Below are 10,637 nucleotides of genomic sequence, written 5' to 3'. Positions count from 1 at the left end.
CTGACTCGCTGATGGTTGACATGTGACGATACAAAGAGGAAGGGGAGTTCAAAATGGGCGAGTCGTACTCTTCATTTCTTCTGGCACTATTTTTACTGGTTGCTGATGGTGTGCCTTTTGACATATTTTTGCCAAATAAGGTTTGTAGAGCAGGAGATTTTGGAGGCGATCTATCCTTTTGGCTGCTTTGGAAATAATATCTAATCATTTTCTAAAGAGTGTGGCTGTGCGTAATCTGTCAAATCAAGAAAAAAACAGACTCTACTAGAGACTTATCCTTCGTAATAGTAGTGATAACCCTCGTATAGTAAATTACCCAAAATTTCGTTCAGAATGCAAGGCAAAGGTTTTGTTAATTCGTTCAGTTGGTTCGAAAAATGAAAAAAGGCATGATTATTTTGGTCATGGTAAAGTCATTATCTCTATATTAGTCATAATGAAAAATTCTTAAATATAATTAGTTCAAGCTTTTGGATCATTTAACATTTTTTATGATTCGACAGACGGCAGATGTTGCATGTATCTCAGACTGCTCCGACCATATTTTTAAAAAATGCATAAAACGTTTTTCAAGCTTTTTAAGATAGTGGTGTTTTTTGTGCGCGGCGTGATAAAAAGATTTGACAAAAGCATGAAACTTAAACATAATTGACGGTCACAGTAAAATTGGCAAATCAGTCTGGGGTTTTGTCAAAAATCTTTTTTGTTGCATAAATTGTTTTGAATTTTTGAATTATTCCAAAAATTGCTTCATAAAACTTTAAAAAAGTTTTAACTGTAAAAAACTAAATTTTTATGGCTTATCATTCTAAAAAATGGATAGCCGGTGTGCGAGTAGCACAGAATATTCAGACCATAGTTCTAAAACATACAAAAAAATTTTAATCGAAAGTAAGTGTCGTTTTTTACGCGTTGTGTGATAAAAGCATGGGATCAAAAAACGGGAGCTTATGCATACTCGACAATCATAGTAAAGTAAGCAAATTGGACAACAGTTTTTTGTCAAAAAATCTTTTTTGTTGCATAAATTGTTTTGAATTTTTGAATTATTCCAAAAATTGCTTCATAAAACTTTTAAAAAGTTTTAACTGTAAAAAACTAAATTTTTATGGCTTATCATTCTAAAAAATGGATAGCCGGTGTGCGAGTAGCACAGAATATTCAGACCATAGTTCTAAAACATACAAAAAAATTTTAATCGAAAGTAAGTGTCGTTTTTTACGCGTTGTGTGATAAAAGCATGGGAACAAAAAACGAGAGCTTAGGCATACTCGACAATCATAGTAAAGTAAGCAAATTGGACAACAGTTTATGCAGAAAAATGATCATAAAAATAAAGCAAAAAATCCTTATCGAGAAAATCAAAAAAATAAAAAAATTAATAAATTTTTTACGGCCTAAACTAAGCATAAATAATCTTTAGTAACTTTCACTGCATGGATAAGACTGCTCGCTCGCTTTTCTTTCTTGAAATTAGACGAAAAATCAAAAGTTCAATTCGGTTTTTCCAGACACTGACTTTTTGTAAATTTTAAATTGTATTTCGAATCACGACTGAAAGGGTTTTAATATGATATATCACTCAACCCAGTCCGATGATTGTTTGGGAGTACCTGATTTTGCAAGGAAATAAAAAAAACTAAAACACCCAAATACAAAGGTCTTACCCATTTTTCAAATGGTCGGAACGATAAGTTTGCTCCATTACTTTACTCACTCGTGATTTGATTAGACTAAAACTTAAAAAAAAATCAAACCGGTTTTTCTCGACACTGGGGCAACTTTTTGAAAACGTTGTAGAGTCGTTCAAATCAGGACTGAAAAGGATTTAATATGATACATTAGTCCACCCTTTAGCAATATTATTTGTGGTAAATGCTTTTGGTTAAAAAAACTTAAAAAGCCTGCTCGCTCACCTTGTTCGCTCAAAATTAGACCAGAATCACAAACTTCAAATGGTTTTTCTTGACAATGAGAAAACTACTGAAAGTGTTTTAATATCATATATTACTCGAACCATTCCAAGCATTATTTGTGGTACCTGATTTTGTACCTGATTTTGCGTGGAAAAAAACTCCAACAACCGAATACAAAGTTCCTCCCCATTTTCAATGGAAGGAACAACAAAACTTTGAAAAAAATTACCTCTGATATCTGTCTGCATTTTGGAAGTGGTTCGATCCCCCGTCGTAGTCGTAGTCATTAAAAATGTCCCCAATGGGTCCTCGGGGAGGAGCGGCAGCGGGGTTGTCACCCTTGGGCACCCGGTACACAAAACCCTCCCCATTACCCTCTCCCCCTAGTGCATTGTTCATGGACTCTTCGGGAGGTAGATCGTCCTCATTGGGGGGCTAAAGTCAAATCTGTTCAACTTTTGCTTCATTAAAAACTGAACGGCTGCAAAAAAGCATTTGCACTAATTTTGAAACACAGGTTTTTAAATATTTTTATTATAGCTCTATGAAAAATTGCAATCAGCTGGTTTCAAGAAGGCTTCACTAACCTTAGTTAAATTAGACTTCTATAGATCTGTATAAGCTATTGTCTTTCACCACACTATATAGTAAGACTTCAAGTTGATTTTGGGACCCAAATAAAATTTAAACTTGCAACGATAAAAAATCTTGTACAAAATTTGAAAAAAAAAAAAACTATAAAATTTTGTTTATAAGATCATTTTTTTTACCTGTGATGCAGTTCTGTTGTATTCAGCTGCCATGATTTTTGCTGTGCACGGTCCAGCTTAGTAATGAATTAAACATTCAATCACAGCAATAAACCAAAACTATGCATAAAACATGCAAGTCTGTTTGAAATGAGTATTTTTGATGTTAGAACGTGCATTGGTATAGTTTTATTTTTGTTTTTGTGATAATTCATTAAAACGATATAACAATTTATGTAAAAGAACGTTTTTAAGTTGAAAACTCACCTCTGCTATAGAATGTTGCGGTATCATCAAAAACATTAACGTTTTTGCTTAAAAAACAGAATTGGGTTATGAAGCAAAATATAAAGATTTTAACCTTTCGAGTCGCACAATTATTACGTTTTTGAAACTCTTTCAAGAAAACGGCGCAAGTTATTGTCTTTTTGTGACCTTTTTTTTCAAGGATTTGAAAATTTTTATGTGACAATTTACTAGTTGAATTTTTTTGTTAGATCTGAATTCAGGGTTTCATTGAATGGTTCATAATAATTTTCAAAAAAATTTCCGTTTGACAACCTGAGATCATTTTTCGGCAGAGCTGTCATATCTTTTTTGGGCATTTTTCGATTTATTCACTCCTTTATTAAAGGATATAGAAAATTACGGGTCAATTGTTTCAAGTTTGAAGGTGGGTTTTGATGGAAAATTTTAATAGAAATAGCAAATAAATCGATTTCCGGCGACTTGTTGCTAAATTTCCGATGAACCGACATCCCCAAAAACCGTATCTCAATTTTAGAATTTGCGAGTATACTGTTTTACATGCAATATTAACCTGATCGTAAGATTGATAGGTCATTAAGTTAAGTAGAACAGCAAACAAAATGTCGAGCTCAAAATAATTCAAGCTTGGAACAGTTCGTCACTCCTATATCAGAAAAAAGACATCAAATTGGCGAACCTCCCCCCCCCAAATGGGAACTGAGGAAGCTAGTGCTATGAAACTCAGAGGAGCGGTACTAGAGATGATTTGCCCCGAGCATCGAAAATCATGACTACCAGACCCATGGGTGCAAGTGATAACGGTCTCCGGAAGTGTAGATGGTTCTATCGGAACTCGGCAACTAGCGGCAGTATTGGGCTCAGTATATTGTAGGCCTTTTGAGGGATGCTTAAGTACCCTTAAGAACCCCAGAACCCCAGAACCCCAGGACCCCCTCTTCTGGTTTTAAACTCTATATAAATAAAAACATCCCAAACTTCCAGAAATCGTTTCTCGGCCGCCAATGAACGCTGGAAGCTGAAACTTGGAGAAATCACAGGAAATAGCAAGATACATCTTGTGTTATGATTATTGAGCAAGGGCAGTAGACAAAAACAGAAACCTCAAAAAAAGATCCCTTGTGAGTAAAATGCATCCGGCAGCTTCTTCCGGTGTTAATATTCAATTCCGAGGAAAAATGACAATGGACCTTAAAAATGGGATAACTTGGAAAACTTTAACTGGAAATGTGTGGAACTTGATAAATAGGACTCCCATGGGATTTTGAACCCAAAAACAGAAAATTGACACCAGGTGACGCCTGGGTGACCCTAATTGAACTTTTAGCGTTATGACCCCAAATCTTCATGGGAAACCCCAAGGGTAAGGCTCGAAAACGACGTATTCACTGGCCCCAGCCGTTTGGAAATGAGAATTTTTCACCTTACCAACAATTAGGAAATTACTTATATATGGGAACTGAAGTTGAAACTAATAGAGTCATAGCTTATACATTGAAACCTTGAAGGACTAGAGTTAATTCAAAGTGAACATGGTAAACGTTGGGTTCAGCTTAGCTTCGCGAATGGTCTGTTAATAGCAATTCAACTAGCCTAAAAAAAGTCCCAGAGGAAATTGAAAGTAATAGGACCACGAAATGATAATTATGTTTTCTAAAAAATATGAACGGACAGGGAATTTATTTGGCTCCCCGAAGGTGATTTTTAGTTGAATTCTACCCCTAATAGACGAACTATGTTCTCCTGATTGCAAAAAAGTCGGGATTGGAATGGAGTACAGATAAAAATTTTAGATGCTTGGAACGAATTAGCTGCCCTTAAAAAGGGTCTCCTCCGACCCCCGGGAGGTCGGAACGTTAACAGGATAAAAACATAAAGACCTTGGGAGGTTCACTAAGTAAACATAGCATGGTTTTCAGGTTGAGTTAATTCAGAGCTGAAGTTAGCCGAGGTCAGGAATTGGTTGATTAGAGTCATGTGACATTTGTTTGCTTGGTCAAATTGTGACACCTACTGCATATAGGATTTCTAATAAGCGTGAAAATATTGATAAAAGAGTGTACACAGGGGGATGGACGTAGTCATTTAAAATGTGCAAACGGAAGCTTTAAGCGGATGCCAGGACTGTGAACGAATGGAGAGACTTAACTAAAACTAAGTGTACATAAAGATAAGGAACTGGAGGGTATCGAAAAGACTTAGAGAGTGAAAACTCTTGCGCTAAGAGAGCGAATGGTTAGTTTTTAATTAGTGAGAGCACGATTGAGCAAGCCGAGAAGATTAGTTGGTCCGTGGAGGACGCTAATGCTTGAAACGAGCATAGTTGTGTCTCACAGTTGTAAGCTAATTAGGTTAGCTGATTTGAACCCGAGGTTAGTACCGGGTTGAGTTAGTTGTTTAAGCGAGGTACGCTGGAACCCGAGTTTAGTACCGGGCTGATTTAATTGTGCGAGAGAGTTGCGCTGCTGGAGTAGGCGAGTTTGGCCTTGCAACAAGCGAGGATTGACAATAGAGTAAAAGAAGCGATTAAACAAAACGAAATCTGGGCTTCGTTACAAAAGTTGTTAAATAGTAGCTAGCTCATTAAGGGCATTGTAAACTGCTTATATTTCCTTTGCGACATAGAATTTATTTAATGTGCCCATGAGATGCTGAACTAGCTAAAAACCCCAGAGAAGAGCTGAAAAGAGCATAAATCAAGGGGGAACTGTGCTTAAAGGAGACAATCCCCGAGATAAATCTACAACATTCACACCTGCAGTTTTTAAGTATGAACGGACGGGGGAATTTATTCGACTACCCGGAGGTGACTTTTTAAGTTGAATTTGACCGCTAATAGACAAAATACGTTCTCCTGATTGCAAGAAAGTCGGCATTGGAAAAAAGTACAGAAAGAAATGTTAGATGCTTGGAATGAATCAGTTTCCCTTGAAAAGTGTCTCCCCCCACCCTTGGGAGGTCGGAACGGTAACAGGATAATTAAATAAAGACCTTGGAAGGTTCACTGAGTGAACAAAGCATGGTTTTCAGGTTGAGTTGAACTTGATTGCTGAAGTTCACTGAGGTCAAGAATTGGTTGATTAGAATCGTGTGAAATTTGTTTGCTTGGTCAAATTGTGACACTTACCGCATACCGGGTAACTAATCAGCGTGAAAAGATTGATAACTTTTTAAGGGGATATGTGTGGAACTTGATAGTTAGAACCCCCATGGGATTCGGCACCCAAATATGAAAATTTGACACCGGGTAACGCCTGGGTGACCTTAAGTTGACCTTTGAACGTTATGACCCCAAAGTTTTTGGAAACTCCCAATATTAACACCGGAAAATTGCGTATTCACCTGTCCGAGCGCTTTGGAAATCAGAAATGTTCACTTTACTAATAATTGTCAGAATACTTGTATAGTGGAAACTGAAGCAGAAGCTGATAGAGTCTTAGCTTATTCATTGAAACTTTGGAGGAGTAGAGTTAATTCAAAATGAAGATGGTAAACGTTGGGTTCAGATTCGCTTGGCGAATGGTCTGTTAATAGCAATTCAACTAGATTAAAGAAAAATAGTCCCAGAGAAATTGAAAGAAATAGAACCGCGACATGATAATTAAGTCTCCTAAATATTATGAACGGACGGGAATTGATTCGGCTACCCGGAGGTGATCTTTCAGTTAAATTCGAGCCCTAATAGACAAACTACGTTCTGCTGATAACTAGAAAGTCGGGATTGGAAGGAAGTACAGATAGAAATTTTAGATGCTCGGAATGAATTAGCTGCCCGTGAAAAGTGTCTTCTCCTACCCTCGAGAGGTCGAAACGTTAACAGGATAATTAAATAAAGACCTTGGAAGGTTCACTTAGTGAACATAGCATGGTTTTCAGGTTGAGTTGAACTTGAGGGCTGAAGTTCACTGAGGTCAAGAATTGGTTGATTAGAATCGTGTGAAATTTGTTTGCTTGGTCAAATTGTGACACTTACCGCATACCGGGTAACTAATCAGCGTGAAAAGATTGATAACTTTTTAAGGGGATATGTGTGGAACTTGATAGTTAGAACCCCCATGGGATTCGGCACCCAAATATGAAAATTTGACACCGGGTAACGCCTGGGTGACCTTAAGTTGACCTTTGAACGTTATGACCCCAAAGTTTTTGGAAACTCCCAATATTAACACCGGAAAATTGCGTATTCACCTGTCCGAGCGCTTTGGAAATCAGAAATGTTCACTTTACTAATAATTGGGAGAATACTTGTATATTGGAAACTGAAGCAGAAGCTGATAGAGTCACAGCTTATTCATTGAAACCTTGGAGGAGTAGAGTTAATTCAAAATGAAGATGGTAAACGTTGGGTTCAGATTAGCTTGCCGAATGGTCTGTTAATAGCAATTCAACTAGATTAAAGAAAAATAGTCCCAGAGAAATTGAAGGAAATAGGACCGCGACATGATAATTAAGTCTCCTAAATTTTATGAACGGACGGGAATTTATTCGGCTACCCGGAGGTGATCTTTCGGTTAAATTCGACCCCTAATAGACAAACTACGTTCTGCTGATAGCTAGAAAGTCGGGATTGGAAGGAAGTACAGATAGAAATTTTAGATGCTCGGAATGATTTAGCTGCCCGTGAAAAGTGTCTTCTCCTACCCTCGAGAGGTCGGAACGTTAACAAAATAATTAAATAAAGACCTTGGAAGGTTCACTTAGTGAACATAGCATGATTTTCAGGTTGAGTTAATTGAGGGCTGAAGTTCACTGAGGTCAAGAATTGGCTGATTAGAGTCATGTGACATTTGTTTGCTGTGGTCAAAGATTGACATTAGAGTCGTGTGTTCAAATTGTGACAACTACTGCAAATCGGGTATCTAATAAGTGTGGAAAGATTGATAGAAGAGTGTACACAGGGAGATAGAAGAAGTGCAAGCGAAAACTTTAAGCGGATGCCAGGACTGAGAGCGAATTGCGAGACTCAACTAAAACTAAGTGTACATAAAGATAAGGAACTGGAGGGTACCGGAAAGCCTTAGAGAGTCAGAAAAGTTAGTTCTTAGTTAGAGAGATAATGATTGAGCAAGCCGAGAAGAATAGTTGGTCCGTGGAGGAAACTTTTGCTTGAAACGGGGATAGTTGTGTCTCACAGTTGTTAGCTAAATAGGTTAGCTGATTTGAACCCCAGCAGTAGCGGGTTGAATTACTTCTAAGAGAGAGGTGCGCTGGAACCCAAGTTTAGTACCGGGTTGATTAATTATGTGAATGAGTAGCGACGATTTGCTGAACTAGCTAGAAACCCAAGAGTAAAGCCGAAAGTAGCATAAATCAAGAGTGAAACGTGCTTAAAGAGACGACTCCCCGAGATGAATCTACAACATTTACACCTGCATTTTTTTATAAAAAAATTAAGGTTAGCCACAACACTTGAGTAGTAGTTTGAGCGCAAGGCAGTTCCAAAGAATGAATAGATATTTTTTTCACAAACGTATATTGCAAAACATGCAAAAACGACCTCTAATATCCCTTTTCCTCGCCCTAACCTTGCGCATTATCCTTGCTTGTGATCTTTGGTTAGCAACTCCAGATTCGGTTAGATTGGGAGTTATTAGCACTTGAAAAAAGATCCCTTAAGACCGGAAATAGGTAATTTACGCAAAATTTTGATTAGGGGCATATTGATTTTTTTGCAGCAATAGACATAAAGTACAAACCCCGAATTCGCCGAGCAACTCCAGATTCGCCGCGTTCACAATAGCTGTGCCTATCGTAATGCATTGAATTTGCGAATCTACTTATCAAAGTTAAAGCACGACGTTTTTTCCTAAATAGCCTTTTTTTTCTAAATGGTCAAGCTTTTACTAAATACATTTCGGTAGAACCCAATCAGTTTTCACGGATTAAATTTTCACGGCTATTTTCACGCGCTATTTGTGTAACAAAATGCCGTTTTATGTGCCATTTTGGTTGACAAACACGCCATGAAATTTTTCAAACGCTTGCTCTGTGAAAAAAATTTCAGAATATCTCAAAGAAATTTTGTTACTAAACATCTAACAACTCGAGTTTCAGAAAAAATATATGCAATTTTTGCAGTTATTATTTATACTGAAATTGTCTGAAAAGACATGAATCAATCAAGAAAAACAAGAGCATATTTTCTAGATCTTGCTTAGTCTTTCAGCTTCAACTATTCTTATGCAATTTTTTTTAGAAAAAACGAAAAGTTTGATTTTTGCGATGAGGCATCATCAAATCTCAAGAAAGACTTTTTAGAGACCAAAAGCAGACCAAAAAAATACAAAAAATTATGATTCTGACGGAAAAATAAAGAGTCATGGTCCACCACAAGGCACTGTTTTGGTACCATGGCACTGTTTTCATTAATCATGTAAATGGTTTTGAAAACAAAATCACCAAAACGTTAACTTACTGAATATTGCCGATGATACAGAAATCTTTTTTACAGGAAATTCAATAAGGGACAGAAAAACATTGTTTCTAGAAACTCAAGAATAATAAAGAAATATTTGGATGAAAACAATTTGTACCCATTGTTGATAAAACAGAACCCATTTTTTGGAGAAGACGCTAGTTCAGAAATTATCAAGTATAGAGCAGCAAAACATTTTTGCTGAAAAACTTGATTTTTCAGCTGAAATCAACAATTGTTTCAGGAAAACGGCTGTTAGAAATAAATCAAAAAATTAGTGAGACAAAAAGTGTTCTAAGAAACAATCATTAAAATTTTCAGATGAATATTTTTCAGAGATTATAATGCACAATTGATACTTCGCAAGTATAAAGTTTCAAGAGCTGAACTATTCATTACCAACATAACCTGGCTAGAGTGTTCCATGTGACAAAAGATCATTTAAAACATCGAACTTACGGGGAGTGTATCTTTTGGTGTCCTTTTTTCTCATACCAATGTTAATGTTTTAGCCTGTCAGTTTTCACCTGTTTCTTCTTTTGCTTCTAAATCAAGTGGAAAAGACGTCTCAGGCTGAAATTGAATTAATTATTTAATCTGTATTGGTTTTCTGTGAAGTTTTTGGTGTTGTGATGTTTTTGTAAATGTTTTTGTCTGAAAAGTTTCCAGTTTTGCTTTAAAGAGTTAGCACAATTGACAAAAATGTCCATATCGGAATTTATTCGCAATTGAATTGAGGTACGCTAATAAATCAAGTCATAGAATTTTTTTGTGGTTTTTGAGAACGGCAACATTAGCCATTTTATGATAATTGGAATGCGATTTTTGCCCTGCTGTTACGCCTAGGCTTCGGTTTAACCCGGCTCAAAAACCGTTCCAAAGAAATAAACTGCATGTTATTTGGTAATTATAGAAAAATTATAGCAGCTAATCACATCGCTTTAAATTTTACATAGCTTATGGGAGACTTTTTCGACAAACAAAAAGTAAAAGTAACTGACTTTAACAAATAAAAGTATCTGTAAATAGTTTTCTTGAGACTTTACAAAAAACGAATTCAAGGAAATCAGGCTTTTTCGTGCGAGCATTTTTGTTCTCCTGAAACCAATTTAGTGTGTTTCCAATGTTTCCTAAGATCAATTTAGTGTGAATTTTTTGTCCTAAAAAAGCAAAAATGCATTGCCGTATAAATATTTGCAGATAAACGTACAAATTAGCTTTTGGACAATTTTCAAATTTCTCATTAGCATCCGAGACAGTGAATTACAGAATCAAACTATTTTTTTTCTG

General features: G+C 36.3%; 1 protein-coding gene across 1 annotated transcript in view; it reads right to left on the bottom strand.

Moving 5' to 3' along the window:
• Positions 1 to 2,834, bottom strand: part of LOC134841761 (coiled-coil domain-containing protein 33-like) — a gene marked incomplete in the record, with an annotated part of 12,288 nt that extends 9,454 nt beyond the window's left edge. The window contains 2 exon segments of the mRNA XM_063857798.1: positions 2,146 to 2,351; positions 2,687 to 2,834. Of these exon segments, the coding sequence (XP_063713868.1) occupies positions 2,146 to 2,351; positions 2,687 to 2,719 (239 nt within the window).
• Between the last annotated feature and the right edge of the window lie 7,803 nt (positions 2,835 to 10,637).

The sequence above is a fragment of the Symsagittifera roscoffensis genome, chromosome 3, assembly GCF_963678635.1.
Source record: "Symsagittifera roscoffensis chromosome 3, txSymRosc1.1, whole genome shotgun sequence".
Taxonomy (NCBI): domain Eukaryota; kingdom Metazoa; phylum Xenacoelomorpha; order Acoela; family Convolutidae; genus Symsagittifera; species Symsagittifera roscoffensis.
Note: the sequence above shows the minus strand (reverse complement) of the source record. Positions and strands in the feature narration are given on the sequence as shown.